Below are 16,559 nucleotides of genomic sequence, written 5' to 3' on the forward strand. Positions count from 1 at the left end.
TGCTGGTGTCAGTATTGTGACCGATGGCATTCTGACAGTCGGGATCCTGACTACATCCCAATAGACCTTCTGTTTCTATATTATGCTATTTAAAATGTTTCATGCACGTGGCAACTTAAATGAGATTTCCTCATCTAATATCTCCCCTGCCCCCAGCTAGCAGAAATATGGAGGTCCCATGTTCGGGTTTGCCGCAGCTCGGCAGCTGTATCCATGTTAGCAATGGGGAAAAGTTCTAATTTATACTGTGCTGTGTCAGTTTCGGATATGGGCTGATGGTACGATGCCTGCAAACATGTTGTGCAGTATGAAAAGACATTGTGTAGCATCCATATATGAACAAGTAACAGAAGGACTATAGGCTTTCCCGTTCATTCCGAATCCACAAAATGCAACTAGTGCATAGTATATTCCCAAGACGTGCTCTATTAGTTTATTTGTAATGTTTCTAAAATAAAATAACCCATGCCTGAATAAGGGGCATTTGTAGCCCAGTCTTGCAATTTGTATATAATGTGTAAGCCATTTAACAGTTTTAATTATATACAACTATTAATAAACATAAAAGTAAAATTTTATGTATCTTTGTTCACTCTCTTCACCCCTCCATAAAGCTGCCAACTCCTCCTTTGCCTGAGGCGGGGCTAAGTCTGACTATAGCGCAGAATAGAGGTCTACAGATTGGTCCCTAGAACTTCATTGTAATTTTTTTGTATAGCATGTAGTGTACTGTAGTTTTCTTACCTAAGAAAATGAGAAAAAGGTGTATTCTGGCACGTATTGGTGTGAAAGGAGCAGGAGATCCCCTCATTTGCTGTACGGGGGAAAAGTTGTGACTTCAGAGTATCCCTATAAAAATGTGTACTTGATTATTGAAATGTAAACTCTGCTGTAAAACTTTTAACCACAAGGTGGCGAGGTTGTACACTTCATTTGACACTGATCAGGAAAATTACTTGAAGTGCAGCTTTCATGCAGTAAAACAAAAAGCATTTATGCACTTTCCACTTACCTTGTTTAACTTTATGAAATATTGCAGGCCAGCCTCCAGCGGGTTTGTGTCACAATTCATCTTAGCAAAATACAAGAAACATTATTATTAAGGACACTTCATTATTATACTGGACAAGTTACCCTAATAAAATGCTCACTGAAATGTTAGAAAAAAAAATAAGAAAATACCTCTTCAGGACTACTGTAGCTAGATTCACACACATATACATGCATTAGCTGCTTTTCTACATACAAAAGCTATTGCACCCAATGTGCTAATCTATAGCTTGGGGAAAAAGTTTAGTTTGGTCACTGCTTTATCTGTGTATTTTACAAAGTATTTTTCATGAAACAAAGTGTGTGTGAGTACACTAGCCTGATTAGAACTTCCCTATGCACCCCAAGTAACGAGTGGACCATTCTATCCAATCAAAATCCAAACTGAATGACTCATTACTAGAGTCTCTGTCAGCTGACCAGGACAAGTTTGCTTGTTCCCAAAAGCTTAATATTCTGAGATTTTCCAGAGTCAATTTTAAACTTCCATTATAAAATGAAAGCTTAAAATACAATGTGCACTTTGGATGAAACTTAGAGTCTGATTCAGTACGGATCTCAACAGCGATTACGCACGCAGTCTCACTGTGTAGATATGCTAATGTCTGCGATCGCCATGCCAAACAAAACCTAACAGAAGGACGCCAACCGTAACCTTTCGCAGTCCCAATCGCAGCAGACTGTTTGCTCACGCACACTGCGATTTATATGCAGAGCGCAACAATTGGCCATCTGCATGCACAATCGCAGTTGCGATCGCTGCTGAATCAGGCCCTTAGCCCCTTTTGAGGTCCATACATGACTCACATGGGCTCTTAAAGATTTCTATGGATTATGACAAAGTTACCTTGCAGTACCACAATAGCTTGTGGGCTGCTTGTTGCCTGTTACTGGTGGATATATTACAGCTAGAGATGTGGGCAGATCACGGGGTTTTGATTTTAGTTCTAAATCCTCATTGTGCTTATGTTTTGGCAAAACCACCCTAAAGTGTTTGGGTTCGATTTCTGTTCTGGATTTCTTAAAAAAAAAATGTATAAAAACAGATAAAGTCATATAACTTAGACCAGTTTTTGTTCCTATAGTATTATTAACATCAATAACATTAATTTCCAGTCAATTTTGACCACCTCACAGCACCTGAAATCACTAGGGAGGCACAGAAATGCAACCCAAGACACACAAGATCTGGTTTTTAGATCTTGAGTTCAAATTCAGGGAAGACCCAAGTGCGACTCAAAACCCCAAAGATTGCGGTGTGTTCGGTTTTCAGCAAATCCGAACCGCTCATCTCTAATTACAGAATGGGTATGGAAAGCACTCGGGATGCCTTCTGTCAAAATACTGACAGCGGTATCCCGACAGGGGTCGGGAAAGTATACTTACCCTACCCCCTAACCCCAACCCTCCCTTCTTGTAGCCTAACCCTAACTCTCCCCACCCCGCACCCTAACCCTCCCCGTTAGTTCCTAAACCTAAGTCTCCCCCCTTCCTGCCTAAACCTAACCATCCCCCCCTTTGTGCCTGACCCCCCCCCTAGGGGTGCCCAACCCTAAACCCTCCCCCCCCCCCAAAAAAAAAAACAAAACTATTTCTAACCCTGCTATGCCTAAGAAGCTAAAAAAATCTGTGCTGGAGAATATACTTAAACACATGAATTTATTAGTACAAACACATGCTAGCCTATACATATATTAAAAAGAATACAAAATAAAAAGAAGAATGCAGTTGTATAAAAACAAATGGCTAATGCAAGTTTTCATATGGCAATTATAATTTGCTGAAACAAATCCAAACACTGTGTGTATAGATACTCAGGCTGAATTAGCATAGCAAGAGGCTACATAGATACAAATGTATCAAAAAGCGCATAAAAAATGATCCGATTCAAAAATGTTTGAAAAGTTCAAAGAAGGTTCAAACGGCCAGTGTATGTGTAATGTGTATGTATATGTGTACACTGTATGTGTAATGTGTAATGTGTATGTGTATGTATATGTGTACACTGTATGTGTATGTGTAATGTGTAATGTGTATGTGTATGTGTATGTATTAGGGGTGAGCGGGTTCGGATTTCTGAAATCCGAACCCCCCTGAGCCCCCCCGATCCGAGGCAGATCCGAGTCAGGCTCGACTTTTCCCGCCTGACTCGGATCTGAAATCAAGGCAAAACGTCATCATCCCGCCTTCCGAGTCTCGCGGGTTTTGGATCCTATATAAGGTACCCGGGTCGGCGCCATTTTCTCACTCGGCTGTGGACAGTGAAGAGGGAGGGTGGGAGTTAGGGCTGGCTGGGCTGTGTAGTGTAGTGTAGTGTAGTGCAGAGTAGTGTTGTGCTGTGCTGTGCTGCTGTTGTCCACTACTTCAAAGTCCATAGGGGCTGGCTGTGTTGTGCTGTGCTGCTGTTGTTAATACTGGCTGTTTCCACTATTTCATACTCCATAGGGGCTGGCTGGACTGTGTTGTGCAGTCAGTTCTCCATAGGGGCTGTGTCCACTCCAAAGTCCTGTGCAGTGTCCCAGTCCTAAAGGGGTGCTGTAGTGTTGTCCAGGGGGTGCTCTGTCCATCAGGGGTGCTCCCCCCAAGTGCTAAAAAAATAATATTTTTTGTGTGTTTGTGAATTGTGTGCGCAGTAGCCACACGTGCATCAACAAAGTAGTGCCAAGCGTGCGCCTGTGTCATAAGTAAAGGGCCGGCTGGCTTGACCGTTAAAGGGTGCTGTAACCCCCAAAGTACACTCCAGTCCAAACCAAAAAAAAAAATTATTTTCTGTGTTTGTGACTTGTGTGCACTGTGGCTGCACGTGCATCAATAAAGGAGCAGCGCCAAGCGTGCGCCTGTGTCCCATAAGTAAAGAGCCGGCTGGCTCATTTCTTAAAGGGTGGTGTAACCCACAAAGTGCACTACTCTCCAGCAAAAATAAAAAAATATTTTCTGTGTATGTGTGCGCTTTAGCCGCATGTATATATCAATATAACATAAAGGGAGGACCAAACTTTCTCCGATAAAAATAAAATAGGGAAAGATCAAGAACCACTTCCTCCTAGTGCTGTTGCTGCTGCTGGGAGTTGTTCATCATCCCAGAGAGGAAGTAGCAACATCACTACTTTTACTAAACAATTGACCCTCCAACAGTCCCTAGCGATGAGGATGAAGTACGACAGCAGTCATCCTGAAGCAAAACGTATAACTGAGGCCTTGACTGCTATGTTGGTGTTAGACGTGCGTCCGGTATCCGCCATCAGTGCAGTGGGATTTAGACAATTGATGGAGGTAGTGTGTCCCCGGTTCCAAATCCCGTCTAGATTCCACCTGCATCCTCAAAGCAGCAGCGACAAGCGTGCGTCTGTCTGTTAAAGGGTGGTGACACCCTCAAAGTGTGCTACACAAACAATAAAAATATTCTTCTTTTTTCTGTCTTTGTGAATTGTGTGGGCTGTAGCCGCACCTGCATCCTCAAAGCAGCAGCGACAAGCGTGCGTCTGTCTGTTAAAAGGATTACATCGGTGACAGCATCCAAGTAGGCATGTCAGACAGTCCGTACCTGTACTGGCAGGAAAAAGAAGCAATTTGGAGGTCCCTGTACAAACTGGCTCTATTTTACCTGAGTTGCCCCCCCTCCAGTGTGTACTCCGAAAGAGTGTTTAGTGCAGCCGGGAACCTTGTCAGCGAAAGGCGTCGGAGGTTGCTTCCACAAAATGTGGAGAAGATGATGTTCATAAAATGAATTATCAACTCTTCCAGGGAGACCAGCCTCCAGAACGTACAGAGGGACCTGTGGTTGTGGATTCCAGCGGGGACAAATTAATACTCTGTGAGGATGAGGATGTACATAACACTGAAGAGGGTGAGGAATCGGTGGATGAGGAGGATGAGGATGACATCTTGTCTCCATAGAGCCAGTTTGTGCAGGGACAGATTAATTGCCAGCTTGTTTTGTGGGGGCCCAAACGAACCAATCATTTCAGCCACAGTCGTGTGGCAGACCCTGGCGCTGAAATGTTTGGTTTGTTAAAGTGTGCATGTCCTGTTTATACAACATAAGGGTGGGTGGGAGGGCCCAAGGACAATTCCATCTTGCACCTCTTTTTTTTCTTTGCATTATGTATAGTTTGGGGCCTAGTTTTTCAAACTGCCATCCTGTCTGCCACTGCAGTGTCACTCCTAGATGGACCACATGTTTGTGACGCCCACTCGTATCTCTTAGCATAGTCATCCAAGCTACCTCGGTGCAACCTTTTGGACATAAAAACACTATTGTGAGGTGTGAGGTGTTCAGAATAGACTGGAAATGAGTGGAAATTAAGGTTATTGAGGTTAATAATAGCATAGGAGCAGAAAAACCCACAAATTCTGTGATTTTAGCTGTTTTTATGCTTTTTTCAAAAAAATACAGATCCAAAACACAAAACCCAGAACCCAAAACACGGAAGGGTGGTTTTGGCAAAACCAATCCAGATCCAAAACACGAAGAAAGATCCAGATCCAAAACACGAAAAGTGGCCGGTGCACACCCCTAGTATGTATATGTGTACACTGTATTTTTTTTTAATCTCACACGTGATTTATAATATTTCTTGAGTGCACATATGATAAACACTGGTCAATTTAAAATCACTGCAATATTACATCCGGTATATGAGCTGATAAATGTAAGTCCCCCAGATCACAGGAACAGAGAGTCCCGATACCGTTTCCATGGTCTCAATGGGATTAAGGGGCGTCCCCCTCGTGGGTCACTCGTAGCTGTCTCTGTGCCTGGCTTGGTGAGGAGACGTGCTGGACCTTTATTAATGGCAGTAGATCTTGTTCCTAAGGCCCTCCTGGGTCGCGCTTCTCACTTTAATCGGCACAGCTTGCCGACAGCTAAAGTCTTCAATTGGGAGGTAAGAAAATCGCGGTGTTTTAGAAAGTGACCTCAGAAACAACAACACTCCTGTGACCTTATTGCTTCTTGCTATGCTAATTCAGCCTTAGTTTCTATACACACAGTGTTTGGATTTGTTTCAGCAAATTATAATTGCCATATGATAACTTGCATTAGCCGTTTGTTTTTATACAATTGCATTCTTATTTTTATTTGTATTCTTTTTAATATATGTATAGGCTAGCATGTGTTTGTACTAATAAATTCATGTGTTACGTATACTCTCCAGCGCAGAATTGTTTGGCTTCTTATTCATTGTTTCATGATGTAAATAACACCTCATATTATTCTGCTGCAGGAGGCTATTGAGAATTTCCCAGCAAGTGAGGATCAGGCGCTGAGAGTTATTAATTAATTATAGATAACCCCGCTATGCTGCACTCCCCCCCTCTCTGCCCGCGGCTAACAGCTAAGAAGCCCACGGCTTACCCACTTCGGGCTGGCATCTGTCTGTATTCCGGCATCGGGATTAAGATAGGCGTTGGTATTTCAGCGCCTATGTTAAGTCCCGTGTTGGGCTTCCACCGTCGGGATTCAGACCGGCAGCTTGCCGTCCGGTGGTCTGCTAACTACATCCCCTAATTACACCTGAGCTCTTCTACTAACAGATGGAAAAGTAGATTCCTTTAAGCAAAATAAATACAAACACAGCAATTGGTTTTGCACTATATTAGTGTACATATAAACTTACACACACACACACAGAGTAATTATCTTACCTCTGCTCCCCAAGCTCGGAAAGCTTTCTCCAGCCTTAATGCATTCATGGCATAAGTGCCAAAGTTATCAATTCCTTCTTCCTCACCTGCCTGCATGATTTTATGGTACAGTGCAGCTGTATCCCGTCTCCTGTGGTACAGCTCCCAGCCCAGCTCCCCTAGTGGCAGGTAACATGTATAACACCATGTCAGTCAGATTATGTTCCCCACAAACTTCAGCAACAAAGCAAACCCAAAAACAATAATACACATGAATGTAAACATACATCCACAACAATTTCTATAGTTCTACTCAGCTACGATAAAGTATAAACAGGGATATGATTCCCATGTCCGAATATATTAATAATAAATATCAATCTTTGTCACATAATATATGCCACTTGCAATAGACTGGGAGAGCGCCACGTGGAAAACTGGAATGGTCTTCGAACAAGTAATCCACGATAACAAAAATAAGGTGAATGTTTCTATCTAGTTATCCTGGCTGCTGTTATTCCTAGATAAAGCACAGACCTATACCCAATATTCATATATACTTGCAATACGCACGCCAAAGTATGATTGGATCACCAGATAACTTATTTATTTAACTCTGTAGTGACTGTGGAATACATGGTTGTGCATTTTAAGACATTAAGGGGAGATTTATCAAAAAATGTATCAAACCTTCTAAAAGGGACAATCTGAGATATTGCCCATACCAACCCATCATATTGTAGCCATCATTTGTCTGGTTGTTTTTAGAAAATGATAACTATATGGATTGAATTATATGGCCAATACCTACACTTGTTCTCTTTACAAGGTTTGATAATAAAAACCCCTATACTTAAACTTAAAAACATAACTGCAAACTATATGCACTAGCTCACTGCCCTGCATAGGTCTGTCCTCACCTGTGTACGATATCCTTATGGCGGTTACTGGGATGTCAGCGAGCGACATCCTTCTGCCGTGTAGGAATTTGAAATCTTCGTTGCTCAGGTTCTCAGAAGTCAGTTTCTGGAGAACCTTTCTGGAAAGTGGTCCCGCTACACCTAGTACCCCAACTTCATCCGTCACATTCAGTATCTCCACATTGTGCTTGCCCTGTGCCGCAATCTCTTCCATCCATCTGTACATACACAACAAACACATGACACTGGCATCAATTCTATGTGTATTAGGGGTAGGAGGACATAGGCCACCTGACTGAAAGCTAAGTGGGATATCTCTGTACAGATCTGGGAAATTATCTATATCTCAATCTGACCGGTATCTGCACATGGGACCGATTGACAGTCGGACGCTAGTCGGAGGCAGAGAAAAGCTGGGAAATAAATGCGGATCTTCACTCCCTATCCATCCGCTTCTTGAGATAATACAGATATCAGCCTGTGAATCTCAGAGTACGCTCAACTCTAAATAGCCTGGAATTCTAGCGGTATACCCTCAGAACAATTTTCCTGTTGCTGTCTGGCCAGTGTACAATCATGACTGATCATATTGCATTACTGGATTCTGGTGACAAAATACATGTAGTCTAAATGAATAATGAATGACTGGGTCACAATCCACTTCCACCCAATATGCACTCAGACATACAGATGTGTCCTCACTCGTCTTTGCTGCAGTCGCGTCAAACAGCCCCTCTTGGCACTTGGTCCCGCGAGACTCTGCTAGCGCCAGGCGTCTTTTTTGTCTCTGTTTTACTGAAAACGTGTCTAAGTGGCAATGCGATGCAATGAACCAGGCACCAGCAGACTGTGCGGATTAATAACTTGACACTTATATATCGGTGTGTGACGGAGTCTCTCAATCTGCATGCGAAGTGCTACGTTGCAGTGGCCACAGCTTTATTCCACGCCAAGTTCCATGTACAGTCTCAGTCGCACACAGATATACAAGTTTGTTACATCAAATTAATCACCACAGTCTTCTGGTGTGTCCTAGTCGCATTGTGACAGACACATTTCCGACAAAAATAAATAAATTATGCCAGACGCTAGCAGAATTGCGCGGAGCTTGGCGGCTCACGCCAAGCATATCGCGCTGCGTGGCATATTGAGGCTAGATGAGAAAGGACACATCTGTGTACGGACAGCAAAAAAATGTGATTGCTGCTGTAGGGTTAAATTGATAGAAAGAGACAAAGGATACAAACCTCAAATCATGTAGTTCTGATCCAGAGCCGGTAATCAGCAGAAACTCCCCCGGAGACAAGTGAGAAACAGTCAGCTCCGCATACACACGGCCTCTTGGAGTCAGCATGTGACTTATATTTGTGAAACCCACCTGTGCATAGAATAGTAGAACTCTTATTTCCCTATAGTGATGCAAAACCAAATCTGTATTTCTGTATTACTATAGTACAAAAAAAGAAAAAAAATGAAACCAGGTCAGTTATTTCCTTCTAATCATTGTAATGGATGGATAGCATAAATGGTGGAGTGATAAGAATGGGTTGGCTTCAGGTAATAGACCAGTGTTGGCTAACCTTGACACTCCAGCTGTTATGGAACTACATAACCCAGCATGCACTGCTACAGTTTTGCTATTAGGGCATGCTAAAACTGTGGCAGGGCATGCGCAGATATATAGTTCCACAACAGCTGAAGTGTCAAGGTTAGCCAACACTGTAATAGACCCTGACATGAGGACTATAAATGGATACAGGTCTCAGAAGATCAGAAGATGCAGACACCCTAGATATAGAACCAAGAAGTCCTCTTCATCCAATACAGCTCATGTTTATCCAGCTCACCCTAAGGGCCTGATTCCAAGTCGGACGTAGAGTGGCTGGAACTGTTGGAAGCTGAGGAAGCCAGATTTACTACCTTCTCCTAATGCGGGGTCCCATACAGCTCCTAGCGGCAAGCCGCACCGCCCACTGTCTTTTTCATTGGCAGCCACAATCGTCACCGTTAGTATCTGCCAGAGATCCATCAGAAACAGGCTCTACTTGCTGTATGCATGACATAAGTATGGCTACATACTAGGGGTGAGCGGGTTCGGATTTCTGAAATCCGAACCCCCCCGAGCCCCCCCGATCCGAGTCCGATCCGAATCAGGCTCGACTTTTCCCGCCTGACTCGGATCTGAAATCGAGGCAAAACGTCATCATCCCGCCTTCCGAGTCTCGCGGGTTTTGGATCCTATATAAGGTACCCACGTCGGCGCCATTTTCTCACTCGGCTGTGGACAGTGAAGAGGGAGGGTGGGAGTTAGGGCTGTGTAGTGTAGTGTAGTGTAGTGCTGCTGTTGTCCACTACTTCAAAGTCCATAGGGGCTGGCTGTGTTGTGCTGTGCTGCTGTTGTTAATAGGGGCTGTGTCCACTACTTCAAAGTCCATAGGGGCTGGCTGGACTGTGTTGTGCAGTCAGTTCTCCATAGGGGCTGTGTCCACTCCAAAGTCCTGTGCAGTGTCCCAGTCCTAAAGGAGCGCTGCAGTGTTGTCCAGGGGGTGCTCTGTCCATCAGGGGTGCTCCCCCCAAGTGCTAAAAAAATAATATATTTTCTGTGTTTGTGAATTGTGTGCGCAGTAGCCGCACGTGCATCAACAAAGTAGTGCCAAGCGTGCGCCTGTGTCATAAGTAAAGGGCCGGCTGGCTTGACCGTTAAGGGTGCTGTAACCCCCGAAAGTACACTCCAGTCCAAACCAAAAAAAAAATTATTTTCTGTGTTTGTGAATTGTGTGCGCAGTAGCCGCACATGCATCAACAAAGTAGTGCCAAGCGTGCGCCTGTGTCATAAGTAAAGGGCCGGCTGGCTTGACCGTTAAGGGTGCTGTAACCCCCGAAAGTACACTCCAGTCCAAACCAAAAAAAAAATTATTTTCTGTGTTTGTGAATTGTGTGCGCAGTAGCCGCACGTGCATCAACAAAGTAGTGCCAAGCGTGCGCCTGTGTCATAAGTAAAGGGCCGGCTGGCTTGACCGTTAAGGGTGCTGTAACCCCCGAAAGTACACTCCAGTCCAAACCAAAAAAAAAATTATTTTCTGTGTTTGTGAATTGTGTGCGCAGTAGCCGCACGTGCATCAACAAAGTAGTGCCAAGCGTGCGCCTGTGTCATAAGTAAAGGGCCAGCTGGCTTGACCGTTAAGGGTGCTGTAACCCCCGAAAGTACACTCCAGTCCAAACCAAAAAAAAAATTATTTTCTGTGTTTGTGAATTGTGTGCGCAGTAGCCGCACGTGCATCAACAAAGTAGTGCCAAGCGTGCGCCTGTGTCATAAGTAAAGGGCCGGCTGGCTTGACCGTTAAGGGTGCTGTAACCCCCGAAAGTACACTCCAGTCCAAACCAAAAAAAAAATTATTTTCTGTGTTTGTGAATTGTGTGCGCAGTAGCCGCACGTGCATCAACAAAGTAGTGCCAAGCGTGCGCCTGTGTCATAAGTAAAGGGCCGGCTGGCTTGACCGTTAAGGGTGCTGTAACCCCCGAAAGTACACTCCAGTCCAAACCAAAAAAAAAATTATTTTCTGTGTTTGTGAATTGTGTGCGCAGTAGCCGCACGTGCATCAACAAAGTAGTGCCAAGCGTGCGCCTGTGTCATAAGTAAAGGGCCGGCTGGCTTGACCGTTAAGGGTGCTGTAACCCCCGAAAGTACACTCCAGTCCAAACCAAAAAAAAAATTATTTTCTGTGTTTGTGAATTGTGTGCGCAGTAGCCGCACGTGCATCAACAAAGTAGTGCCAAGCGTGCGCCTGTGTCATAAGTAAAGGGCCGGCTGGCTTGACCGTTAAGGGTGCTGTAACCCCCGAAAGTACACTCCAGTCCAAACCAAAAAAAAAATTATTTTCTGTGTTTGTGAATTGTGTGCACTGTGGCTGCACGTGCATCAACAAAGGAGCAGCGCCAAGCGTGCGCCTGTGTCCCATAAGTAAAGAGCCGGCTGGCTCATTTCTTAAAGGGTGGTGTAACCCACAAAGTGCACTACTCTCCAGCAAAAATAAAATAATATTTTCTGTGTTTGTGTGCGCTTTAGCCGCACGTATATATATCAATATAACATAAATGGAGGACCAAACTTTCTCCGATAAAAATAAAATAGGGAAAGATCAAGAACCACTTCCTCCTAGTGCTGTTGCTGCTGCTGGGAGTTGTTCATCATCCCAGAGAGGAAGTAGGAACATCACTACTTTTACTAAACAATTGACCCTCCAACAGTCCCTAGCGATGAGGATGAAGTACGACAGCAGTCATCCTGAAGCAAAACGTATAACTGAGGCCTTGACTGCTATGTTGGTGTTAGACGTGCGTCCGGTATCCGACATTAGTGCAGTGGGATTTAGACAATTGATGGAGGTAGTGTGTCCTCGGTTCCAAATCCCGTCTAGATTCCACCTGCATCCTCAAAGCAGCAGCGACAAGCGTGCGTCTGTCTGTTAAAGGGTGGTGACACCCTCAAAGTGTGCTACACAAACAATTAAAATATTGTTCTTTTTTTTTCTGTCTTTATGAATTGTGTGGGCTGTAGCCGCACCTGCATCCTTAAAGCAGCAGTGACAAGCGTGCGTCTGTCTGTTAAAGGGTGGTGACACCCTCAAAGTGTGCTACACAAACAATTAAAATATTGTTCTTTTTTTTTCTGTCTTTGTGAATTGTGTGGGCTGTAGCCGCACCTGCATCCTTAAAGCAGCAGCGACAAGCGTGCGTCTGTCTGTTAAAGGGTGGTGACACCCTCAAAGTGTGCTACACAAACAATTAAAATATTGTTCTTTTTTTTTTGGTCTTTGTGAAATGTGTGGGCTGTAGCCGCACCTGCATCCTTAAAGCAGCAGCGACAAGCGTGCGTCTGTCTGTTAAAGGGTGGTGACACCCTCAAAGTGTGCTACACAAACAATTAAAATATTGTTCTTTTTTTTTCTGTCTTTGTGAATTGTGTGGGCTGTAGCCGCACCTGCATCCTTAAAGCAGCAGCGACAAGCGTGCGTCTGTCTGTTAAAGGGTGGTGACACCCTCAAAGTGTGCTACACAAACAATTAAAATATTGTTCTTTTTTTTTTGGTCTTTGTGAAATGTGTGGGCTGTAGCCGCACCTGCATCCTTAAAGCAGCAGCGACAAGCGTGCGTCTGTCTGTTAAAGGGTGGTGACACCCTCAAAGTGTGCTACACAAACAATTAAAATATTGTTCTTTTTTTTTTGGTCTTTGTGAAATGTGTGGGCTGTAGCCGCACCTGCATCCTTAAAGCAGCAGCGACAAGCGTGCGTCTGTCTGTTAAAGGGTGGTGTAACTCTCAAAGTGTTCCAAAAAATAAAAAACTATTTTTTTAATGTGTTTGTGACTTGTGTGCGATGTAGCCACACTTGCATCCTCAAAGCAGCAGCGACAAGCGTGCGTCTGTCTGTTAAAGGGTGGTGACACCCTCAAAGTGTGCTACACAAACAATTAAAATATTGTTCTTTTTTTTTCTGTCTATGTGAATTGTGTGGGCTGTAGCCGCACCTGCATCCTTAAAGCAGCAGCGACAAGCGTGCGTCTGTCTGTTAAAGGGTGGTGACACCTCAAAGTGTTCTACACAAACAATTAAAATATTGTTCTTTTTTTTTTGGTCTTTGTGAAATGTGTGGGCTGTAGCCGCACCTGCATCCTTAAAGCAGCAGCGACAAGCGTGCGTCTGTCTGTTAAAGGGTGGTGACACCTCAAAGTGTTCTACACAAACAATTAAAATATTCTTCTTCTTTTTTCTGTCTTTGTGAATTGTATGGGCTGTAGCCGCACTTGCATCCTCAAAGCAGCAGCGACAAGCGTGCTTCTGTCTGTTAAAGGGTGGTGTAACCCTCAAAGTGTGCTCCACAAACAATAAAAATATTCTTTTTTTTTTCTGTCTTTGTGAATTGTGTGGGCTGTAGCCGCACTTGAATCCTCAAAGCAGCAGCGACAAGCGTGCGTCTGTCTGTTAAAGGATTACATCGGTGACAGCATCCAAGTAGGCATGTCAGACAGTCCGTACCTGTACTGGCAGGAAAAAGAAGCAATTTGGAGGTCCCTGTACAAACTGGCTCTATTTTACCTGAGTTGCCCCCCCTCCAGTGTGTACTCCGAAAGAGTGTTTAGTGCAGCCGGGAACCTTGTCAGCGAAAGGCGTAGGAGGTTGCTTCCACAAAATGTGGAGAAGATGATGTTCATAAAATGAATTATCAACTCTTCCAGGGAGACCAGCCTCCAGAACGTACAGAGGGACCTGTGGTTCCAGCAGGGACGAATTAATACTCTGTGAGGATGAGGATGTACACACTGAAGAGGGTGAGGAATCGGTGGATGAGGAGGATGAGGATGACATCTTGCCTCCGTAGAGCCAGTTTGTGCAGGGACAGATAAATTGCCAGCTTGTTTTGTGGGGGCCCAAACGAACCAATCATTTCAGCCACAGTTGTGTGGCAGACCCTGGCGCTGAAATGATTGGTTTGTTAAAGTGTGCATGTCCTGTTTATACAACATAAGGGTGGGTGGGAGGGCCCAAGGACAATTCCATCTTGCACCTCTTTTTTTTCTTTGCATTATGTACAGTTTGGGGCCTAGTTTTTCAATGCCATCCTGTCTGCCACTGCAGTTTCACGCCTAGATGGGTCACGTGTTTGTGCCGCCCACTTGTGTCGCTTAGCATAGTCATCCAGCTACCTCGGTGCAACCTTTTGGACATAAAAACACTATTGTGAGGTGTGAGGTATTCAGAATAGACTGGAAATGAGTGGAAATTAAGGTTATTGAGGTTAATAATAGCATAGGAGCAGAAAAACCTACAAATTCTGTGATTTTAGCTGTTTTTATGCTTTTTTTCAAAAAAATACAGATCCAAAACACAAAACCCAGAACCCAAAACACGCAAGGGTGGTTTTGGCAAAACCAATCCAGATCCAAAACACGAAGAAAGATCCAGATCCAAAACCAAAACACAAAACACGAAAAGTGGCCGGTGCACACCCCTACTACATACCCACTACACTCCCATGAGACAGATCTCTTGCATGCGACCTCAGCATTGTCGTCCAGAAACGCCATTTCACGCAAAGAGAATGTATGCTCTCGTGAGCAGGGCCCTCCCTCCTGGTTATTCTTCCCGCTCCCTAGATCCACTACCTCAGCCTACTGGTATGTGTTAGTTATTTGGCCACATCTGTAATAATTAGGGATGTGCAGGCTCGGATAGGTTCGAGTTTGCACGTGGAGTTCGGATTTTTCCCTCAAAAAAACGGAACTCAGAAAGAGGCAAAACGTCATCTTACATGGACGAACATCATCATTCCTGGACAAAAGTCCAGGAATGATGATGTTCGTCCATGTAAGATGACGTTTTGCCTCTTTCTGAGTTCCGTTTTTTTGGAGGGAAAAATCCGAACTCCACGTGCAAACTCGAACCTATCCGAGCCTGCACATCCCTAGTAATAATGTGTTAGTTTTGTATCTTGCTCTGTACGGTGCTGCAGGAATTTGCAGAGAATTGCCGATAAAGGCTAATAATAATGAGAGAGATCCAGGCCAAAGATCCATTAGACTGAGAATCCCCCAGAAATACACAAAAATGTGGCTTCAATTTGGTATTTGCGCCCATCTGCGTACGACTCAGAATCAGGCCCTTAAAGTCCTTTATCTCTGCATTTTAACACTCAATTTTCAAACAAACAAACAATAACATACGGAAACATATTAAATGAGATGCTGATGCAATTGTCCCCTGAACAATCCTCACATGGTCACTGAAGCACCGCCAATGTTCTACATGGAGGCCACGGGGGCTTATTCTACTTCATTACGCACCTTTGGAATGACATTTGCAAAGAGATGGTCCAGTAGTCTGACTGCGTCCTTCCCTTTCACAGTAAACTTGCCAAACGGCGTCAGATCAATCACCCCCACCTTTTCCATCACCTGCTTATATTCTCGTCTCATGGGCTCAAACCAGTTTGTCCTCCGGAAGCTTGGTCTAGAAAAAGTAGAAAAAGATATTATGGGAGAGATTATGAAACCTCAGAGAAAAATAATGGAGAAAGATAAAGTGACAACCAAACAACTCCTAACCGTCACTTTACTGGCTGTGTTTGCAAAATTACATGGTTGGTACGAGCTGAATGGTTGGTACGTTCTCTCTCTACAAGGCTTAGTACATCTAACCCCTAGTCCTGGTACATCTTCAAGAATGTTGGGACCAGAAAGGGACAAACAATGAAACAATTACAAGTGTATATTTCCTCAAATCCTACTTATCCAGACAGATCAGGAATCTGAATTCAGGAAAAATTAGGAGTTATCGAAGTCCATTGGATCCACAGGGATACCATGGGGTGTGTGTGGTTGGAGTGATCCGGGCACCAAACAGTTAAAGCTTTAGCTCCCAGGATGCCCCGGGCCTCCTCCACATATACCCCACCCCCAGTCACAAGCAGACAGTTTTGTAAACAAACCCAAGGCAGGAGCAGGCAAGAGGAGAAGGAAGAACATTACTCTCAAGAAACACTCTCCCAGAGGAAGAAGGAATCAGTGATCAAGAGAAAATACCCAATAAGGCCAGGTGCTTCAGGGTGGACACCCTGTGAATCCTATGGACTGAAGAAATAGTTAACAAAACGTAAGTGTACCATAACTCAATCTGGCGCCTGAGGTGGGCCACCAATACTGCCATTATCTTGGTAAAGACCTGAGGGACTGTTGACAGACCAAAGGGCAGTGCCCGAAACTGGTAATGTTGCTGCAGAACAGCAAACCATAAGAACCGCTGGTGGGTTGGAGTAATAGGTACATGTAGGTATGCATCCTGAATGTCCAAAGAAACCATGAAATCCCCAGGCTCTGATGGGGGACTTGCACAAATAAATTGCTGGGGAGGGGAGAGTGTACCCATGAGAGACCACTTCTCGGACCAAGTCGTCTGTTGTTCGCCAAG

At 44.3% G+C, this 16,559-nt stretch overlaps 1 protein-coding gene across 1 annotated transcript in view; it reads right to left on the reverse strand.

Annotated features, from left to right (window-relative positions):
* Positions 1–16,559, reverse strand: part of DMGDH (dimethylglycine dehydrogenase) — a 106,867-nt gene that overhangs the window by 23,971 nt on the left and 66,337 nt on the right. Inside the window, exons 10-14 of the mRNA XM_088443914.1 lie at positions 15,437–15,602; positions 8,843–8,973; positions 7,596–7,813; positions 6,697–6,854; positions 1,013–1,072 (exon numbers count right to left, since the gene is read on the reverse strand). Of these exons, the coding sequence (XP_088300040.1) occupies positions 1,013–1,072; positions 6,697–6,854; positions 7,596–7,813; positions 8,843–8,973; positions 15,437–15,602 (733 nt within the window). The remainder of the gene's footprint in view (positions 1–1,012; positions 1,073–6,696; positions 6,855–7,595; positions 7,814–8,842; positions 8,974–15,436; positions 15,603–16,559) is intronic.

Source organism: Taudactylus pleione, unplaced genomic scaffold (genome assembly GCF_031769625.1).
Source record: "Taudactylus pleione unplaced genomic scaffold, aTauple2 ptg000336l, whole genome shotgun sequence".
Taxonomy (NCBI): domain Eukaryota; kingdom Metazoa; phylum Chordata; class Amphibia; order Anura; family Myobatrachidae; genus Taudactylus; species Taudactylus pleione.